Here is a 22,409-nt window from a genome sequence, read left to right as displayed (position 1 = left end):
CGTTCGTCGAATAATATTTAAAAGTTGTTTCGGGTAATTGTGCGTCCGGCGTATCGTTGGATGTTCGATGGGCGAAAAGGGGAGGAACAGAGGAAAGTGTACCTTTCGATTTGCCGGTACGCTTTCCGCTTTAAGACTGAATGGTACAGGGTGAAGCGGTCGGGGCAAACGTTGTGTTCTTTCACTTTTGTTTCTCGTTTATCGAACCGAATGAGAATCACGATGAAAGATAATGCCGAGCTTTTAAGCTTCTGGAATCGATGCGCGGAGACAGCAGGATAATAGTGTACCTACTGACGAACGTTTGGTGCAACCACGTGCTTACGGCGAAAGCGTCGCCGTTCGCACCGCAACGGAAATGTTTTCTTTGATTCTCGTTTTCTTCTAACCTACACCTAGACGTTAGTGGCCGACTGTTTTTGTTGCTGTGATATAATTAACGATGTTGTAGCATTAAATGCGTTTATTAATAACTGTACGCGCCCGATCAGAGACGGGCTAGACGCGTTTCTCCATTCATCGTATGGACAAGTTTGATATTTTACCGTTTGATCGGTCTCGTACGACCGATCGTTTCCTTCGGGACTTGACTACGAATAAATGTTCGCGAATTACATTCGATGTCTAAACGATTACTATTCCCCATTTTCCACGATGTTTTGTGATCATATATCGTCGTCACTGTGGAATTGTAAGATACGAATAATAAATCGATGTTCAAACACTCCAGCGATTCTATCTGCGCTCGATTACCGAGCGTACACTGTGTGATATGATTCTTTGATCGTTTATCACCCGTGTTTGTTTGTCTCTTTCTTTTCTCATCTTTCGGTTTCTATTTTTTCTTTTTTCTTTACTTCTCCTTTACTGTTTTTCTTTTTTTTTTTATGTTTGTCTTTCTTTCTCGTTTCTATCTCGCGTCGCTTTGCTAGATCAGGAGAATCCTTTGGTTCGGTGCTACGTATTTTGCTTTTTTTCACGCGATACATATGTACTAACGAACTCATCGTAGGTCATGGATGCGTCTGTACATATTTCAGACCAGCTCCGAAAACGTCGTCGATCGTGTTCCCTTGTTCGGCAGACAGATCGATTTCTTCGATCGGCGAACACGAGGAGGAGAACGCGAATTGGCGCGCGAGTTGTATTATAATCGCATGCCCCAACACTTTGAACGGACGTTCACCGTACTTTGTTTCTTCTTTGCAGATCTGAGCGTGTTGGACTCTCTGATGAGCATGGTAAAGCCGGGCAACAACGTGGGCAAAGATCGCTTGCTCTATTACTGTCCCAAGTGTTTGCACAGCTTCACGTTGAAAAGTAACCGTAATCGGCATTACAAGTACGAGTGCGGACACGAACCCAGATTCAAGTGCCCTTACTGCAAACTGAGGAGCAAACAAACGTCACAGATCTATAGTCACATCCGCAAGAAACATCCAGAGGAAAGGGTTTGCGTGATCGACCTTAAATTTTAATCGTCATAAGATATATTGTATTCATAAGTAAAGTAATAAACATTTTATTCAATTACAACTTTCCTCCCACGTCCTTCCACACGATCCTTATCGTATATTACTTTTGAAGAGAGAAACAGAACATTTACGAGAATGGCGAATATTTAAATGGGAGCGCTGTGGTTCCCGAAGGAGGAGTGCACGGGTAGCGGATTATAAGTTTCCGGTTCTCTTCTAATTCTCGCATCGCGATCGGTAGTCGCGATGATCGTTACGGTCGTCGTGGGCGTCCCACCGTCGATTCTCGTATAATTCTAATCGTTGCGCTTTTTTGCTTTCAGTGGATCATTCGTTTCGACTATTGTACGGAAATTACGGAGCCGGTTCGTATGAGGAAGCGAGCAAGTTCCACGCGTCGGACGATGTCTACGGATCTCTTCGATGCAGAGGCAGCAAGAAAAAGAACTACGTGTGCCCAAAGTGCGGCAATGGTTACACCGTGGTGAAAAGTCTGACTCGTCACCTTCGTTACGAGTGCGGCGTCGCGCCCAGATTCAAATGTCCGTACTGCGGTACTCGCAGCAAGCAAAGGGCACACGTGAACGAGCACATACGTAGAAAACACTCGGGTCAACGCATCTACATTATCGATTCGCCTTGATGACCAGCTCTTCGTAACGGCTGTTCCCCGTCCAGTACATCATCGTCATCGACGTTCTTCCGTTTCTCGTTCTCCCGAATGTCCACGTTTTCTTTTCACGCTCTAACCGACAACGAACGTCTTGTAACGAAGGTATAGCGTCGTCGTCACGATCTGCGTCACCGTTATATATACGCACATATAGCATCGAAGGACGGGAATACCGGCCGTCGTAACGTGTGTGTGTGTGTGCGGTTTTTCACGAATGTACATGTGAAATGCGAATAAAGCATTGTTACGGTGCTACTGGACTCGAACAAGTACCACCTGTTGACGATCGTTCGCGAGAGAGTTTTTCCTTTCGCTTGGACGCGCGACGACCAACGTTCGCTTCTCTTTGTCGTCGAAATCGTATTCGCTAAAACGACGCAGCCACTTGCGGTCGCTTTGGCCGTTCTTTCAACTTTCCTCCGCTTCGCCGGTTAACGAGTTAATCGACGGTTAATCGACGGTTATTCTCGTCCCTGGGCCGAGAAGCTCCGAACACGGAAGCTCTGCCTTTGCGTGTTTGCTCGCTCAAAGACACTGATAAAAGGTCAGCTTGCGGTCTTCTCGGGGACAAGGTGGCGGGAAAAATAACTCGCGGTAACCCGATCCTCTTCGTAACGATAACCGCTTCCATCATTTTTGTTTTCTTCGTGTATCTGACCGGTCATGCGAACACGTCCCGAGACTGCGACTAATTGCGTTTCCTTTTTACTTTTCTTTTTTTAGACATCAAGAGGATCAAGATAGAAACCGATCTGGAGAATCTTTGCTCGGTGGTGATGGAAGAAGCGAAGGATTTCGATTACGAGGAAGAGAAGCCGCTCGGCTCGAGGAGGCGTAGGGCCACCGCTATTCGAGACATTGAGAGGCACACATGCTCTAGATGCTCCAAGAGCTACATACACGCATGGCATTTAAAAAGGCACACCAAGTTCGAGTGCGGACAAGAGCCGAGAGTTCAGTGCCCTTACTGTGCAGCGCGAATGAAACAACGCGGTCACGTTTATAGACACATTCGTCAGTGTCATCGTGGTCAGAACGTATACGTGATCGATCTGAATTGAGATCGAACTCTACTCCGATCAATCCGATTTGCCAATCACGGGCAACAAGTTCCTTTTTCCGCGACTTTTCTACTCGTACGAACGACGAGAAACAAACGAGACGACGAAACGATCGTCGAATATCGTTCCTCCTCTAACGCCAGTTCTTTCTGCCTTTTAGTCGCCAGCAGAAGAGAAATCGGTTCGAGTTTCGCGCATAACGTTTCTATAAGATTTCACGCGACAAATGCAATTGTTTGCACGCGTCTAATTGAAGTTGCGTAGCGAATGTTTAGATCGTGTTTGAAAAGTAAGAGAAAGTGGACGGAGAGAGAATAGCGAGACAACGACGAGAAAGGATACACCTGGACCGTCGTCGATCGGTTTTCTAGCGAACGTGTTCTCTGTTGTCCTTTCGTTTCTGTTCACCCTCGACTATCGATTATTGATTAACCTTATTGTATCGTAAGAGCATAGAATCGAGGAAGAGTATTAGAAACAATAAATCACACAGTACAATGTTTAAAGTTATTGCGTGTAAATAACGTACAAGATAAGAGACAAACATTTTAATTAACGCTTTCGCGTTCCCGCTACTTCGATTTCCCTTCTAAATCGCTTTGATAGTAAGACGATAATCGTTGGACGATCGATCGTTGGTCGTTGACGAGACGATCGAAAGATACGAAAGAAGGAAAAAAACGGAAGGAAATTTCTAATTGGCACACGTTCGATTTCAGGTTCGCGTCGAAGCGCGTTGTTTAACATTGGGAAGGACGTGACGCGTCGACGCGGAAGGATCCACGCCGAACCGATGGAAAATCTCTACTCGAGAGTAAACGATCGTTCGTCATCGTTCCGGGGCTCGAATTTCTGTCCAAAGTGTACCGTAAAGTTCGATCGTTTGACCGATCTTCGTACGCATATGATACGAGTGTGTGGATTCGAGCCGAAGAAGATGTGTCCCTATTGCGATACCGCGGGCGATACCATCGACCAGATCCACCGGCACATCGAACATCGTCACCCGAGGCTCCGCCATGCGGTGCTCGAAGTGTATAACACGAGCGGAAATTGAATAGCCATTTTTCCTTTTCAAACTCCTACCGGCAATATTTTCGTACTTTTGTCTGTGTACTTGTCGATAGATAAAGGCCCCTTTCGTTGCTAGTTAATAAAACGGAAAATAAAGAGGAAATAACGAAGACGTATTTCTCGTTCAATCTTAAACGTTTTGACTCGATGTAGTTTTGATGTTGATTGAAAGCTATTGTGCCGTAATTAAACGAAACGCAATTAAACGAAATGTTCTTGATCGTAGTTGGATTTCTTATCTGACAAAGTATTTCCCAATTCGAAGAGTCGCTCGTTTATGCTCGTCAACTAACGCCGCTCGTTTTCTTCTTCCTGTGACTTGCAGACATACCGATCCCGTGCATGACTATGCCGAAGAACTTTCAAAGGAATTGCAACTACCCGATGATGCCTCTGATCAAGGACCTGGCGACCCTTTGGATGGCGAAGCGGGTCGAGTTTCCGTATCGGTGCGAGACTTGCGGCAAAGGGTATCAGCATCGCGCCACACTGGTCAGACACACCAGGCACGAGTGTGGCAAGGAGCCGCAATTCAAATGTCCCTATTGCGCTCACAGAACCAAACAGCGTGGCAATCTCTATCAACATATTCGAACCAATCATCCTGGCAAGAACGTGTTCTCGAGTAGCATCTAGGAGGCTTTCCCCTCTCCCTTTTTCCTCCACCTTTTTCTTCCACCCTCGTTTCTCGTTTCGTAAGCCTCGTACGCTTCGTACGCGTTTATATTTTCTCGTACGTTACCATTCCGTTCGGCGAACGCCAATGCATATAGACAAAGAATGACGACCGCCTGTTCTCGCATAGAGTCGCGTGTATCGAATCTTGTAACGCGATAGAATAGAGAGCAGCTAGAGAGATGTTTCACACTGCGAAACCTTCGTTTGCAGATAGAATTACTCCGCTGCTATCGAGTGAAAATGAGATTTTACCCATCCTACAATATCGTATTGTACGCCTAAGTGTCGTGATCCTGTATAAAGCCATGTGCCAAACGAATATAACGAAGAATAAAAAGCGACGTTTGTAAAATATTTGAACACGTTCTGTTCCAACAGCGACATATCGCCACTGTCTTCTTCATTTTATTATTATTATCGACGTACGAAAATACGCGGCCAGACGAGAATTCTTTCTAATAATAAAATACACCCGTTCTTTTTCCAGAACTGTCCTGGTCCGGATACCGTTACCAAAGCAGAACTGTCGGCCATCACAAGCTGGTGCTATCCTCGAATAATCCGAGCGCCAAGCTTCCTCGGAAATCGAGCAGTTGCCTGGACAAGAAGCCAGGTTGCTTCAGGTGCCCAAACTGCAACAAAGGCTATCGCTGGCTGAGAAACATGAAGAATCACTTGAGAATCGAGTGTGGCAAAGATCCGAAGGAATGTTGCCCGTATTGTCCGCACAGGACCAAGTATAAGAGCAGCTTACAAAAGCACATACTTCGAATACACTTTGGATAACGAGCCACGTCCCCCGTTCTTACATCTCGTTAGTTGCATCCTCTCGCTGAACGATGAAATCACCGATTCGCCAACCACGATCGTCGTATTTATTCGCAATCGCTCCTGGAACCCGGCAAATTTCCATTTACCTGGCTAAAAAAATCTGCTGTATGAACAATAAATTGTTGGCAGATGGAGAAAGCGTTACGTTCGTTTCACGTGTATTCGATTCCAGTGTCTACGTCGATGAAACCGAGTGTGACGCGACGTAGTATCGTATCGCGTGGTGCTTTTGCAACGTGGATTTTCTACGTTGAAAAAGCTAGATTAGCGGACATCGAGGAAGAGGAGAAGAATGGAAAGTCGGTCGCGAACGGTCTTTGGAAAGCCTACGCTTTTGCCAATGCGCTGACTAAGATTTTTGTTTCAGGTAACACGATGCATACGTGCGAGTGGTGCGGTCGACCATTCTCTTGGCCCTCCAGCTTGAGACTGCATCAAAGAATGGCTTGCGGAAAGCCACCGAACTTCTGCTGCACTATCTGCGATTACAAGTCCAACTTTAAGGGAAATTTGAAGAGGCACTTACTTTGTAAACATCGGATACACATGCATTAGCGAACGGATTACTGTGCGACCGATCTGCTGGCCGATAATAAAGTGTACTTTTACTCCATGCGAAAACCTAACCCTTGACGCTAAGATTCTCTCGACCGTTTTGCAAATATTTTCAGGCAATGGCAGCCGAACGAAACGATCCGGGGCACGAAAACGGAATGTAAGTATATGCGCGTGCACGAGTACGAAAGTACAGGTGTGTTAGCATCGTCGTTTTTTAGCTGCTCGAAACCGGAAACATGCCCTCTTCGAGGAAATCCCGAAGCGACTATTCGTCTCGATCGCCGTCGAATAGAATCAGCTTCGCAGGTTTCTGCTCGAAGAGCGCGTACGATTATCGGCGACTAGACGGGACTGTCGTCGCATTCCGTTGTGTTCTATTAACCTGGCAAGGCATGCGCTTCGATGTCTAGAAGCTAGCCACTGCGATCCCCGATCTCTTCTTTCTTTTCTTTCTTCTGGAACCTGCCCTCCTAAATAATCCTTTTCGATTTGCGCCACGTCGCATCGCATCGCATCGTATCGCATCGCGTCACGCCGTTCCCTCGTCGTTCTTTAATAACCGAGATTTCTTTCCAGATGCTCCTTTATTCCCGATCGTGAGGCCGCGGCTGCACGTTTGTCCGCGTTGCGGACAAATGTACTCCTGGGCGTCGAATCTACGGAAACATCTGAAGATGGGCTGCGGAATGGTTACGTTTGAGACTCACTTCTCCTGCCAGTATTGCCCTTACAGATCGAGGATCGAGGCCTCGTTTCTCAAGCACCTGCTCTCGGTGCACAACATCAAGTAAACAGCTGTTTCGCTGAACGTCATTTATCGTCTACGACTCTTTTCGTTCAGCGATATTTGTACGAAGCCAAAGTCTTTGGATTTTGCGATGGAACTCGTTTTCCACGCGGGAAACCATGCTGTTCGGAACGATGTTTCTTTCATACGGTTTCATTGGTGTTTGTAAATCCGTCACTACGCATACGTATTGGTTTTGTCCTTGTCGAGTCGATATTTCAACGTTTGAACGTTTGAACAACAATTTTCCTTTAACTCGTTGCATAACGTATACATTGTGGATCGGCCGAATTTTATGCGAAGCCAAAACATCTTCGAAATGTTATTGTCATCGACGACCAAATATTTGTAATCGTTAGAGAGTGTTGAAAGTTAGTGTCGTGTGTCGATTTGCGAAAAAGGATTATCCGTATATCGGTATGCAATAGCGCGACTCACGAAATAACCGTAGCCGCTCTTTGATAAATCCAATCTAGTCTACAGGCTGTTTCTTTTTTTTTTTCTTTTTTTCATTTTTTCTTTTTCTTCCACTTCGTCGTTTCTTTCATTTCCTAGTTTTCTTCCTCCCTCTTTTCTTTCTACCTTCGTCGGTCGAATCTAGCGACGTAGATTCGTCGGATCGTGCAATCTACAACTTTTCGTACGTATTGTCACGATTTTTACCATATCGAGAAAATTAACGATAGCGCGGTAAATTCTAGCAACCGATTTTCTACCTATTTGATATCGAAGCGATCGTAGTATGGACAAGCATGCATTAGCAGCCGTCTTTTCCCATAAAAACCGTTCGAAACTTTGCGAGTATCGCGTTTCAAATGGTAGAATTGTAATTACGACGTTGTACGCTCAATTTCCTCTCTTTGTGGCGTGTCTCGAACAACAATTCACGGCTGCAACGATACGATGTTTGAACGTCGCGATTCCTTGTTCGAACGAACATGCTTCTACTTTGACGCGTGTCGTACGAGAAATGCGCGGACGCGTTCAACAAATTCATCGTCTACGTAACATCTGCTCTGGAAGAGGGATGAAAGACGAAACACAGTACGATAATTTCTTTCTCTTTCTTATCCGTTTTTATTGAAATCCGAGTATTAAAGAGAGACAAAAGAGGGGGGAAGGTGAAGAACGAGAAGAAGAAAGAAGAAGAAGAAGAAGAAGAAGAAGGAGGAGGAGGATGAGGAGGAGGAGGAAGAGCAGAAGGAAACCGTTCGCTCTCGCGCGTGACAAGCTACGATCGATCGAGATCGTATCGACGTAACGGATTCAATTCCATATAAGTATTCACGCTAATCAAGTAGTGAACGTCAGTCACCTCTCATCTCATTCTTTGTGTAATCGTATGAACGCGGAAGATGAATCGTACTTGTTATCGATAGTTTAGAAGGAATAATGTACGCGAATCGTTCGTTTACGATGCATGAATATCTAGCCTATCTTATCCATTCGATTCGATAGATCCGTAAATCTATTAGATCGAGCAAGAATGCTGCGCAGTGATGGTTAAGTGTTCCTGTGTAACGATGTCCGGCAGTCGATTGCTTTTTAAATAAATACCTGTGTACAGATCCAACCATCTGAAAAAATTCTTCGAAGATTCGTCCCGTTTCGTTATCTTTCACTTGTTATTTTTCTTTTCTTCTTTTCTTTTCTTTTCGTTTTAACGACGATTCAACTTTGACGATCGTTGCAAAATTGCTGGTGCCACGATCCGAACGAAATTAACCGACACGTCGATGATTTGCTCGTAGTCGATCAACACTGGACAAACGATCGTAGAATCCTTGTTTGCTTTTTACCGAGTAACCAGTTTCTAACGATGTTTACAAGTCGATGTTTAAGGGGTGAACGTTGACCGGTCGTTGAAGTAGACTCGTTTGTAACGAAAGTGCAAACGCAAATACCAACGGAAATTTCTGTAATACGATTGTTGATATAATATGCTTCTTTGATATATCCCTGTGTAGATTCTCATGTTGCGGAACGTACGGTTTCGCGTATAAACGCAGTCCCGTGTAAACGCGCCTGATATTTTGTTTCAGATTCCGTGGCCACTTTCAAGATCAGAGAAGGAATTGGCGAACGCATGGAGTTACTCGACGTGACCGACGTTTACGTCGCAACTACACGGATTAATCTTGAAAACGAGAGTGTCAAGGGATATACAGACGATTGCATCATAATGGAAGAAACTTGCGAAGACGAAGACGATGAGATGGAAAGCATGGAATACGCGACAGGCGGTTTGAAAGAAGATAGGCAAGAGTATAAATACTCTTGCTTCAAATGCTTGAAAAGCTACAAGAGGAAGGGCCATTTGGTGGAACATCAAAAAATATTTTGCGGCAAGGACAAACAACAGTGTTGTCCATATTGCAGTTTTCGTACATACAAGAAATCTAATTTGAAAAAGCACGTCAGTCGTATGCATTGCAACGACACCGATAGAGTCGTCTGAGTCGATCGTTTGAACGAAACACCGTCGGAAATCAAACGGAACGAAACGAAATATTGCACGACGATTATGTTTTAGTTCTTCGATATCGATGTTAAATAGGGAAATTGAGGAAGCAGGAAGTAAGGGAATTGAGGAGCAGATCTGCAAACTGATCGACGCAAAACGCTTTGTGTGTAAGCTTTTGTCATATTGTGATTTGTAAATGTCGTATTTGAACAGTAGAGGGAAAGAAAAGGAAAAAGAAGAGAGAAAATAAAGTTGATTCCGCTTGATATATTTATCCAATGTTCCCAGAGAAATTGTAATCTTAACCCTCTCGTGTTTTTCATGTTTATCGTTTGGTCCCCTTATCCATTGACCGTGACTGTTTCCCCATTATTCGGCTACTCTTAGATTTTCGTTAGACGATCGTCGACGGTGCAAAGGCGGTAGAACCTGTCAGTATCGAACGCTGTCAATGACAAATTGAATATTGTGTTTCAGGTGAACTGGTCCTTTGGGAGGAGTATCAGGTATTCGAGCCTACTACGGTAACCGAAGCGAGCGAGTTACGATCGGAAAGGTGTTCTTACGAGGCTAATTATTTCGGGTCTGATCGCAAGCCTACCCGAATATGCAGGAACAAAAGCACGGATCCCCTCGGAGGCAGATACAAGTGCTCGAAATGTTCTAAGTCGTATCGTTGGAAGCATCATTTGGTGGAACACGTAAAGGCGTCCTGCGGCCAGAAAAAGGCCGAGTGTTGTCCTTACTGTAGTTACAGAAGCAATCGAAAATGGAATCTCAAGTCTCACATGAAGAGAATACACGCGGATATATAGATCTTCGATTCGTTCGCGTAGTTCATGGCTGTTTCACCATCTTTTCCTGTATACAATAAAACTAAGCTTATGGACGTTTTCTTTGTATCGGATCATCTTGAAATCGCAATTTCCAACGTTTCTTTTCATCCTTGTCGCCGTAACATGCACCTTCGATAGATCGAAATTTTGTGAAAGGTACGTTACAGCCGATCGTGTTTCCACGCGTTTGCGTTTCCATTGCGTTTTCCACGCGTCTTTCGATCGCTGCCATCGGTACTTTTATCACCGTTTTTCCTTTCTGCGTCTTTTCTTCTCCGATCCCATCGCCAGACGCACGCGCATCCCGCTTCTATGGGAATCGAACGGCACGAGGACAAGCCAGATAATTCTCCGTAATCACGGTGGAACGCGATTTTGCGTTTCTGTTACAATTGCGATTAATTCGTGTTACAGGACGAGGCTATTACAGTGACAGAGGGACGAGATCTTTCGGAGGAAGATACACGGAATGCAAGTTCGAACTCGAACGAGTCAGATCAGCTGTCGAAGCAGTGGCCAGTGGATTGTCTTTCAGGAAGGCAGCTAACATGTACTGCATATCCAAGTCTGTTCTTCATCGTTACAGTAAACTGGGAATTCCAGTTTTAATGCAGAAATACACGCGAAACGATTCGAAATCCTGGAATTACCATACGCCTTGCAGCGACTAATTGATCTCTCATTGATTTCCTATATATATATAAATGTAGTATCGTGGACAAAAGGCCTAAGATATCGGCCGAACCGTAAGCAAAGTCGCGAGAGCCGCGGCATCGTCGGGTACATCAATGTATCGTCGGTCCTTTTAAGTGGATAGTTTCGTGGAAAGGGCCTGCGTGACCCTGGCCACGGGCGATACGGGACACGTGTCCGATAGGACGAGAAAAGACAAAGAGACGCTAAAGGCAGTGTTAGTTGAGTTAGTTGAGAAAGCGGAGAAAACGAATGCAAAAGGCGTGAAGTATGAATAGAGTGAGTGAGAGCGAGCGAGTGTAGAAGTCGGAGAGTGTGAATCGGGAAGTTGAAAGCCGCGTATGAGAATAAGACGTACGACAGCATTGTAATCATTTCGTTGTTTTGGATATTATTTATTAAATCAAAACATCATTACTTGTCCTTTCCTCTAAAGACCCATTTAGATACTACACATTTTTGGGGGCTCGTCCGGGGTTTAGAACGCTAAGTGACAAGTGAAAGTGGTATTTCGGAACAATGAGTGACTACAATGCAGGAGAAGCAGGTTTGACTGACGAGCAGGTGGTTCAGATGCAAATACCTGAGTTAAAAGATGAGTTGAGAAGACGACGGCTGAGATTAGCGGGCAGAAAGCACGAGCTGGTAGCGCGATTGCTGGCTGCGGTACGCTTAGAGCGGGAACACGGTGCACGAGAAGAAGACGACGACGACGATGACGTGATTGGGGACCGTTTAGACGTCAACGGTCCAGGGAATCACGATCTCAATAGTCAAGACGGCGGAGTTCGGGTGACTCCAGTGGTAAGACGACGAAGGCAAGACGAGCCTAAGTACACGATGTTAATGTTTAAAGACGTAGAAGACTCGCTAGAAAAATTCAGCGGAGATGACCTACCGAATGTAAGCCGGTGGATAAGAGATTTCGAGGAAATGGCGGAAGTGTGTGGCTGGTCGGACATCCACATGGTGGTTTTCGCTAGGAAGCTTCTCACAGGCTCTGCTCAAGCTTTCGTACGCCAAGAACGATGCACGAAGTCCTGGGCGAAGTTTAAAAAGGCGCTGGTAGATGAGTTCGAAGACATAGTGAGTGACCGGCAGATACATCAGGAATTAGCGCATAGAACGAAAAGAGCAGACGAGAGTCTACTTCGATATATGTATAGTATGCGTGAGATTGCGGGACAAGGAAGAGTCGATACACAGTCGGTAATCGACTATATTATCCAGGGTATTGCCGATGAGGTCACGAATAAAGCTATACTATACGGAGCCAGGAACATGCAGCAGTTGAAGGAACGCTTCGAGCAGTACGAAGCGATGAAAAGTGACATGAAGACGAAAACCAAATTTGGGGAACGTAAGGACGATAAAGCAGAACGATCAGCAATGCGGAATCGGTCGAGGCAAACGAGCAGTGATCCCAAAAGGTGCTTCAATGGCGGCGGTGACGATCACTTAAGTGTTAAGTGTCCGCAGAAAGAGAAAGGTGTGAAGTGCTTTAGCTGTAACAAATTTGGACATATTGCGGCGAAATGTACAGCACGACCAAAGGAGACTTACGTCATCTCGAGACCCGAGAAGGAGTACGTGAAAGAAGTCTCGATAGATGACTGTTACATCGTTAGTGGATACAGGCAGTGAGCTCACGTTTATACGATCAGACGAGTATGCGAGGTTAGGTTCACCACCTCTAGGCGGTTGTAGACATAAGGTTAAAGGGTTTGGTTCCGCTGACAATGAGACCTGGGGTGAATTTACAAAAGTAACGATGGTCGATGGGTATGCATTCACGGTCACGTTGCATGTCGTCTCAAATAAGGTATTGAGGGAACACAGTTTGCTGCTAGATACTGATTTTTTTGGATCAGATAGAGTTGCGGGTCAAACGGGGCGAGGTGAGCTTTTTACGATCTGACGAACAGACTGACGATTTCAAAGACGCGCCGGATATATCGAGGGTCAATATAGAGCACACTGATAAAATAGATTCATCGCACGTGCAGGAACCGCATTATCGTGAAGCGATTCGCGATATCGTTGGGGGGTATAAACCGGAGAAAAAGCGGGACGTCGGGATAACCGCGAACATCGATTTGAAAAGCGACAAACCCGTAGTACGAAGACCGCGAAGACTGGCGCCGTCTGAGAAGAGAAAAATAGACGATTTGGTCAAGTTGCGACAAAACGAAGGCGATTTTAAGTGTCAGGTATGTCTTAGGCCGGACAAAAATATAGAGTATGTGGATACCCCGAGTAGAAATCCACTGCCGGGTGCTGTGTATGAGGTTGAGTGTGAGGACGGGCTGATTGCACGGTTGAGAAGCGCACGGAACAAGGGCATTGAAGTCCGTAAGATTTTAGATGCCGCAACGTGCAGTCAGGCCGATGGGTATGTAATCAAAAGATTAATCGACGAAGAGTGGTGTATGAATTTCGAAAAACAGCGTCGTGAGTTACGTGAGGACGCCAAAAGAGATCGCTGCGACGCAAGAAGAAAACAGAAGGAATTTCAACAAAAAACGAAAGAGTGCGAAGCAGAACTTAAGGGGAGATTTAGTAGCCATTAAGAGAACCCAATTTGGTCCAGGTTTAAAATTCGGAGGAAAATTTTTAGGTCCGTACCGGGTATCGCGAACAATGCGGAATGACCGATACACGATGGAGAAAGTAGGGGAGCATGAGGGGCCTACGCACACGTCGACGACCGCCGACTTCATGATGCCTTGGGTCCTCAACGCCGAAGACGACGCATCCGACGATTGCGAAATTGAAGACCACATCTGAGGGCAGATGTTAATGCAGGATGGCCGAATGTAGTATCGTGGACAAAAGGCCTAAGATATCGGCCGAACCGTAAACAAAGTCGCGAGAGCCGCGGCATCGTCGGGTACATCGATGTGTCGTCGGTCCTTTCAAGTGGATAGTTTCGTGGAAAGGGCTTGCGTGACCCTGGCCACGGGCGATACGGGACACGTGTCCGATAGGACGGGAAAAAACAAAGAGACGCTAAAGACAGTGTTAGTTGAGAAGCCGGAGAGAATGGATGCAAAAGGCGTGCAGTGTCAGTTGAGAAGCGAGAGCGAGCGAGTGTAGAAGTCTGAGAGTGTGAATCGGGAAGTCGAAAGCCGCGTATGAGAATACAGCATTGTAATCATTTCGTTGCTTCGAATATTATTTATTAAATGAAAACATCATTACTTGTCCTTTCCTCTAAAGACCCTTTTAGATACTATTACTATATATATATTAATATATATATATATTAGGTACATATATATATATATTAATTTATTTATTTGTACAAAAATAATAATAACAGTAACAACACAACACTAATATAACAGATACAATGAAAAATATGTCTAATAGCAGTTAGTAACGTAATAAAGTATGACTGATTTATCACGTATCGATCATGTAATTGTAATTGACCTGCGTTGTAACTGTGGTAACTGAGAGTTAACCGTCTGGGTAAAATCCGATCGGTTTACGAAGGAATCGAGTCGTGGAACGCAAGAAGAAGGGAAACAGGAGAGAAAAAAGAGTTGGACCCAGTTACCATAGAAGTAACGTGATCGTATTGTTTCTTTTTTGGAAACGACTTAACAAAGACTGCATGAGACCCTGCCTCATAGTTCCTCGCGGTACTTTAATCTGTCGTGCCTCTGTCAACGAATTCTCGAAAGCCAGTGTATAGTTTTTCGAGCAAAACGATCAAAGAGGCACGTGGCTCAAAATAGTCGTAGCTATTTTGCGCTGCGTATTTTCCCGGATGAATTCTCGAACAAAGATCGAAATCGTTCGAACGAAACCGCTCGCTCGCGAAATCTATGGATACGAGCTTCGATACTTGCAACGAAGCTCGCTACGACACGAATGGCACTGCTGCCGTATGAATATCGCGAAAGTGTCATCCTCACGAACGAATTCCTCGGTATTTTCGTCGACCGTCTCTAATATCCGTCTCTTCTGTCTTTCGAATTTTTCAGAGTCGCGTTCTATGGGCTACCTGAACTGCCAGAAAGTCACCTATCCGTGCAAGAACTGTGGCAAGGTATACAATTACTACTCCAGCCTGGCGAGGCATTTGAAGCACGAATGTGGCGTGGAACCCAAGTTCCACTGTCCCCTCTGTCCTTACAGAACGAAGCACAAGTCCAGCCTGAACACCCACTTGAATGGCAGGCATATGAAACTTTTGAGCGAATTCTACGCGATGCCGAATGGGAATAAGCTGTCATCCTCCATGGACGCTGGAAACTAATCTACTTCGTCGACGACTATTTTACTTCCTACTCGAGACACGTCGATCGACATCTCTTCAAGACTACATCGATGACGGTCGATCTTTTTTCGGTCTGCGTGATAGTCCCCTTTCCCCTCAAAACTCGTGTCTTTTAATTTCGCTGGTGAAGTGCAGTGATTAGACAGAGAACGAGTTTTGCGTTAATTACCGGGCTATGTGTAACGAGGATCGAGAAACCTCGCGCGACCTTAAACGCGATTAGCGGCGAAACTTTTTTTACTTTTCATAGTAACTCTATTTTCGCGAAATTTCATACCGTGTAGCGGTACGCGCACTGTTACGTATTTACAGTGTGTCGTTACTCGTAAGAATTTGTTCGTCGAGCGATTACGAGAAAGAAAAAAAGACGGTCGATTGAGTAGTCGCGTGCTCTTTGTACGTCCATATCTACAATGTACAGACGTATTCGTGCATCGGTGTAACGCGACGGACGACATAATTTGATAAAATGTACGTGTACCTTTGAAACGCTACGGTTTATTCGCAACTTGCGTTTGTGGATTTTGTACAAACCGCGGAGAAAGTTAGCTGAGACGTTGATCGCCACGCGCAATGCAAAAATCTATATCGGTTTGTAAACGAAATTAGAGAAGGACAAGTAGGTTAACGGGCGGTAGTAAATTTCCTGTTGAGAAACGAACGATCGCTTACGTTCAATTCACTTACGCTTACTGTACATATACGCGATCGACAATAAACGAACGAAATAAAGAAAATTCCACCGGTGTTATAGCTATGTACATTGCGTTCACGTTCTTTGAAAGTTCAGTAACCCAATTAGACTGGAATTAGATATCGATTGTACCACTTACGCGCTCTACGTGCATACATAAATATTTCTTACCAATAAAAGAGAAAACTTTGAAATTCGGGTATTTCTTCGAAATTTGTTATCTTTCACCAAAGTCGATGTTCATCGTTAAAACAGGATGTTCCGTTCTTCGGTAAGGTGACGACGTTTCGTTCTTCCCGTTCTCATCGATCGACATACCCTCGAATCTGAATCGAAGGCATCTTTCCATTGAAATTTCCATCAAATTTACGAATCGCACGAAATTCCGGCACGAGGTAACTCGACTTAACAGATATCAAGTTTCTCTCGGCGAATCTTTGAATTCGTTTCCCTTCTGCCCTCTCTTTTCTTCCTTTTTAACTTTGCAAAATTTCTCAGCTCTTTTTCCCCCCTTTTCTCTTCCTTTTTCGCCCATTTGCTCCGTATCTCGGTTACCCAATACACGCACGATCCTCCTTTAATCTGACGATCGACGATTCCAGAGTGCAGTTTCGACCGTGTGAGAGGTTTCGCGTCGCGGAAAGGCGAGCGAAACGAAAAGCGACGGCGAATCGGACGAGAAACCGTCAGGTTTAAAGATCCTCGAGACGTCGCTTCATGACCGAGCGTGGAAACCTGTGAAAATCAGAAGATACGAATGCCTATACCGACAACGTCGCAGCAAGTATAGGAGCAGTATATCGAAGCATGTGATGTGTATTCGTCCGAGTCTCGTTTACTCGTGATCGAACGATGCGATGGTCGCGTTAGAAAAGACCTAGAAAAGTGTAACCCATACAAATACAAATATCAAGTTTACCGTACAAATATCGGCTCCGACAATAGCGATCGTTGTATCATTCACCGCCACGGTCGTAGGTGAAATGTAATTTGAATTTTTCGAAAATATACTTCGCCTGACATACTCAACCTGATGGCTATTCGCAGTTGTTATGGATCGATTCGGGGATGCATCGTCGCAACGTTGCTCGATGCTCGCCGCTCGACACTCGAAAAATCGACTTCGAGGCTGTCGACGTGGCAGCACGTTCTCGTCCTCTTTTTTTTTCTTTTTTTTCTTTTTTTTTTGTCAAGGATCTGCGATCCAAAACTACGACGATTCGTCCAATCGTGTTCGATACCATCTGCATGTAACGAAAACGTATCCCGTTTGTCTTACATTTCGGACAAATTACAACGTTTAATTCTTTTCCTTAGCTCCTAGTCTCCTTTTCGTTTTGCTCGTAAGTACGGCTAGTGCGTACGCTTAGAGGCATATGTTACGTACGTACTCACGTTGATCGATGAAAGGACGTTCGTTCCCTTCACGCAAATAATCCGTTCAACGACGATCGAAGGAACGACGATCGCGATCTGTAACTTGGAATTTTAACCGAATGATTTCTTCCTGGTTGCAGATTATGCGAAAATGAGGTTCTACGTGAGTCGATTGCCCAAGGATCGAAGGAGGTCGCGCGGACAAGGGCGATTCGCCTGTGACAATTGCGATCGCCGTTATCATCAAATGAAGAACCTGCGGAGACACGTGATAAACGAATGCGGTAAACAACCAATGCATCAATGCACCTTCTGTCCCTATCGAGCTACCTACAGGTCGTATCTACAGGTGCACATGATGAAGCACGCCAGGTCTGGGTTTACGCCGCGAACAGCGAATATCAGGCAGCAGAGAAATCCCTGAACAACAACTAGCAACGATTTCGCGATTACCCGTCGATCAATTAAACGTACGAATCGAACATCGCGTAAACAGCGCTGGATGTGATAATCTCGTTAGAAACGAAAAAGCTGACGTATCTGTTCTCTCTTATATACACGCAGACACACGAGACAAGCAACCACGCACGCACACAAATACAAACATATATGTGTATAATACATTCGATAATGTTCGAAAGCGATCGGTCCGTTCTCGATTCATATGTTTCTCGATGTTGAGCGTGAATTAATAAAACGAGGTGAAAAGAGGAAAGAATAAATAAACGGAGAACGAGGAACACACGACGTGGATACGAATTTTCACGCTACCGAACGTTGCAAGGTTTTCCGTTTAGCCGGACCAGCTTTGCGCGACTTTGGCCGTCGACCGTCGAGAGAAAAAGTGGCACGAATCAAATAAAAATCTGTCACGTTCTATACCAAAACGATTGTTGTCTGTGTTTGGTGCGTTAATCATCCCCTCCGAGAGACGTTATCTCCTATTCATGTTCCTTGTTTTCTTGTTTGTCGGATCGTTCGAGCAACGAGCCGTTTCAGATCGTCCGACGACTTAAGTTGGCCAACTGTTTCGCTCGGGAACCATCGATTTCGACTAATCGATGAAATTTCGTGTCTGTTTCAGTGGAGTCCCAGTATCCTGCGATTTCGGTATTCAAGCATACCTGTGCCACCTGCGGCAAAACGTACAAGCATAAGCATCATCTGAAGAGGCATCACGATTTCGAATGCGGCATCGATCCAAAGTTCAAATGCGCTTTCTGCCCACATAGAACGCGATACAAGGATAGCCTGATGAAGCATATACTGGCCAGACATCAGCATTTTCTCGATCAAAATCCTCGCTATAGATTGCAACAGGTGGACGCCCTTGCCGATGTCGAGGGTAACGTGCACATTCAGGGAACCATGTTCGCCTCCTATCACGAGTTTCCACAAAATTTATAAGATCGTTTGTGTAGCGCGTGGCCAAATTTTCCTTTGCGTTCAACCGTATTTTAAATACGTGTGGAATTTATCGTTTATTTATATCATTGTAGACACGTCATTGCACGATATCCTGTAAATAAAGATCCTCTGTATTTTACATTTGCAGAAGTTTCTGTCTTTTGAACGGAGCAACATATACTGCGACATGTACTACGAAATTGTATTTGCCGATCTGAGATCTCAGATCGATAACGATAAAACGTGTGCGGATCTACGATCGCACGCCGCTCTCCGCTTATGCGTATCGACGAGAATGCTAAAAGTCTTTTATTTCGTTTGTTCGTTTCCAGACACACAGAAATACAGCTCCTCCAATTGGACGGTACTGGCGTTGCCGACATTGACACCGGTTAATACCGCCCTGTACACCAGGCACCTGCGGTCCATGACATTTAAGGGCGATCAAGACAAGATGCGCCGATATGGCCCGAGGAAATACCTGTGCACCGATTGCAATCGAAAGTTTGCGTTGATGGCCTCGTTGAAACGTCACAGAACCTTTGAGTGTAACAAACGAACGGCAATGAGCGAAAAGAACGTTAGGGAGAAATTGAACGAACAAGAGAGAAGAAGGAAGAAAAAGCACAGTTGCTCCAACTGTAATCGTAGCTACAAGTTGTTCACGTCGCTCTGGAGGCATCAAAACTACGAGTGCGGTGTCGAACCCAAGTTTAGTTGTCCCATTTGCAAGAGTAGATTTTCTCAAAAGGCCAACCTCGAACGACACGTTAGAACAAAGCATTGAACGTCGTCGTCGAACCTCGTTTCTTTTTCTTTTGTCGATAGATGAACGCTCGTACCAAAAACTGCACTTTTCAAATAGGTGATCACCTATCAAAGAAATATAGCGAAAAGCGTATCGCGAATATCGCGAACGCTTGGTATCCATCAGTTTTCTTATTTAACATTAAAATTACAAATTCAAATTCGCGATATGAGAAACGTAGCAATTGCGATTAATTCCGCAAGTTCACCTGCGCCGTTGAATCGCCTGTTTTCCGATTAGAGCCTGTATAAGTAAAATGTACTAGAAGCATACACGATCCTCTCACAAGAACCGATTAAGCCGTAGCTTCGTTAGAAGGTGTGCAACGCGTCCAAAGATGAAGTGTAATTATACGAATGGAATAAACGTGTACGATTTCTAAGTCGATGCGTTCCTCTACATTCAACGAAAACCAGTTTCTTTTATTAATGTTTATCGAACTGCTGCTGTCCAATCGACCTTTCTCGATCGGTGTACATTGATTTTTCCTTACGATAACACAACAGTCTTTCTTCGAAGGGAGTTTCTAAATGTGACAGTGAAATCATTCTTCTGTTTTGGTGTCCAATCCACGTAAATCGTGTACTTCACTAAATATCGATCATTTCTCTCTAATAGGATCTCCCGTTTATTTCTAGGATTCAGACGGAGACTCATGTTCCAGAGTAACGTCACACGTACGAGAACCGTAAACGAGTCAGAGGCGCCTGTCAAGTGTCCACGATGCGGAAGAACTTATAAGATGAAGAGAAATTTAACCACACACATGAAATTCGAATGCGGCGGACAGAGAAACTTCACGTGTCACGTTTGTCCGGCGAGGTACACGCAGAATATCGGGCTGCGTCGACACCTTTTGCAAAGACACAACATCTATCTTCCGCCAAAGTTTTCCGTTCCTAAACGAATATTTGCTCAGTGATAGAAATGGAATCGAATGAAACGGACGCGTCCTTCGAATAGGCGCGAATCGATCGTTGTCGAATAGTATAATTAACGCGATTCTTTGCACCAACAACGTCAATCCTTCGTTTCCAGAGCTTTCGAGGAATATCCGCGGGGGTATATGTACAAAATTATAACGATACGACGAGGTAAACAACCAAAGATAGATATACTGTAAGGTCCTTATTATACGAACGATATTAAAATAAACGTTGCGCACGAGACAGCTTGATTTTCTTTAATCGTCCAAGTAAGAGAGCCGTTTCTGGTGAGATCAGCGACCGAGAGACAGGAGACTGCTAGCTACTTTGTAGAGAAAGAGAGAAAGCACCTTACGTTGACTGTTTTTTTAAAGTTCAAGGACTTCGAAAGCACCCCGATAGATCCTACTTGACGCTATCTTTTCATTATTTTACAGAGACGCAAATCACCGCTTGGGGATCCAGAAACGGATGCTTGAGGAACGTGGAAGCGTTCACCTGTCACCAATGCGGCAGGTCGTATCAAATGAGGCACAATCTGGTGAAACATTTGAGATTCGAATGCGGTGGGCAGAAGCATTTTGCCTGTAACCTATGCCCGGCGAGATACACGCAGAATGGAAAGCTAAGACAACATATGCTAAACGCTCACAACATCTTTGTCCCGCCGCGCAAGACGTGGATGAGATCCGCGTACGGTTAAATGCCGTATATTTCTCAACGTCTTCGTTCTTTACCGTTACTTTCACAGTAAGATACCTTTTTGATACAAGCAACGCGATTCTTGCCAAGAATCTTCGCTCATGTAACGTTTGTCTGATTAAACGGCGAAAGAAAAACAATAAATCGGTTAAAAACAAGCGAATGATCGCGAGAAGCTTCATCTTTATCTACCATTGCTTCCCACGCATCGTGCACATTCGTCAACGGCATCACTCGTTTACGTGATTCGGCAACCACAGCCACGCCGCATCCTTTCGTTCGGATTCGAAACAAAATTTGTTCGCGCGATCGAATTCATCGGACTTTGTGGGCCATGTAATAAAGTTCGAGCGTTTTCATAAAATTTCGAACGTTTTCTTTTTTTCAGGTCTCCACAATTAGGTCATTGTCACTGATACTTCATCGATTGGAAGATATTGCTTGCTGATCATCAGTGAAGAACGCAGATCTTCGTTTCACTTCCGGAAGAAGAACTACTTTCAAGCTGCACAAATAAAACAGACGATAAACACGATCCACGAAGATTCACTCGAAGACGCGTTTCGCGCTCTCCTAACGTTTTCAGTGGCTCTCTCCATGTAGAATTAAATAAACGATTATCCACCAGTCGTGTTCGTTTGGTCGTTGATTCATTTGACACGTAGCAAAAGTGAAAACCGTAATCGTAACTATTCGTTTGGACTTGAACGCACGCGAAGCCCCAACTAAAAAACCGTATTACAATAACTGTTTCCCGGTTTCTGTGTAGTTCACATTTCACGGACACAACGCGCCGACGAAAATTAATGCCAGTTTCACGATACAGATTTCACTCGGTCTTCGAAGAACAGATGTAAACGATCGAATCGCGGTCGGGAAACTTTTTCCTCCCTCTTTCTCTCCGTCTGTCTATCTTTTGACAGAGACTGGCAATTAATTTGGACGTTTCGTTGTAGTAATCGACGAACAAATGCTCCGCTTCTATCGATGGCTGGGAATTCATTCGAAGACGGAGCACTCGTGACACGTTTACTGGTCGATTAGAAACTTCCATCCATGTCAGAAAATCGATAGCTT

At 44.7% G+C, this 22,409-nt stretch overlaps 2 protein-coding genes across 15 annotated transcripts in view; both read left to right on the top strand.

Annotated features, from left to right (window-relative positions):
* Nucleotides 1–22,409, top strand: part of LOC100649963 (longitudinals lacking protein, isoforms A/B/D/L) — a 159,508-nt gene that overhangs the window by 71,094 nt on the left and 66,005 nt on the right. For 3 of the 14 annotated variants that reach the window (XM_012311463.3, XM_048408677.1, XM_012311462.3), the window contains exons 7-9: nt 17,630–17,773; nt 18,574–18,834; nt 19,229–20,086. The exons of 9 other annotated variants lie outside the window; for them this stretch is intronic. In XM_012311463.3, the coding sequence (XP_012166853.1) occupies nt 17,630–17,773; nt 18,574–18,834; nt 19,229–19,683 (860 nt within the window). In that variant the 3' untranslated portion in view covers nt 19,684–20,086. Of the gene's footprint in view, nt 1–2,871; nt 3,720–17,629; nt 17,774–18,573; nt 18,835–19,228; nt 20,087–22,409 lie in introns of those variants that run through there. 2 more of the 14 variants (XM_048408678.1, XM_020864699.2) reach the window with 2 other exon arrangements.
* On the top strand, nt 9,601–10,495 carry LOC100648191 (longitudinals lacking protein, isoforms F/I/K/T). The gene is made up of 2 exons (XM_012318842.3): nt 9,601–9,768; nt 10,079–10,495. The coding sequence occupies exons 1-2, from the start codon at nt 9,684–9,686 to the stop codon at nt 10,414–10,416; spliced, it is 423 nt and encodes a 140-aa protein (XP_012174232.1). The 5' UTR covers nt 9,601–9,683; the 3' UTR covers nt 10,417–10,495.

This window comes from Bombus terrestris, chromosome 9 (assembly GCF_910591885.1).
Source record: "Bombus terrestris chromosome 9, iyBomTerr1.2, whole genome shotgun sequence".
Classification (NCBI taxonomy): domain Eukaryota; kingdom Metazoa; phylum Arthropoda; class Insecta; order Hymenoptera; family Apidae; genus Bombus; species Bombus terrestris.
The sequence above is the reverse complement of the archived record's forward strand: the minus strand, read 5'-3'. Positions and strand labels throughout refer to the sequence as shown.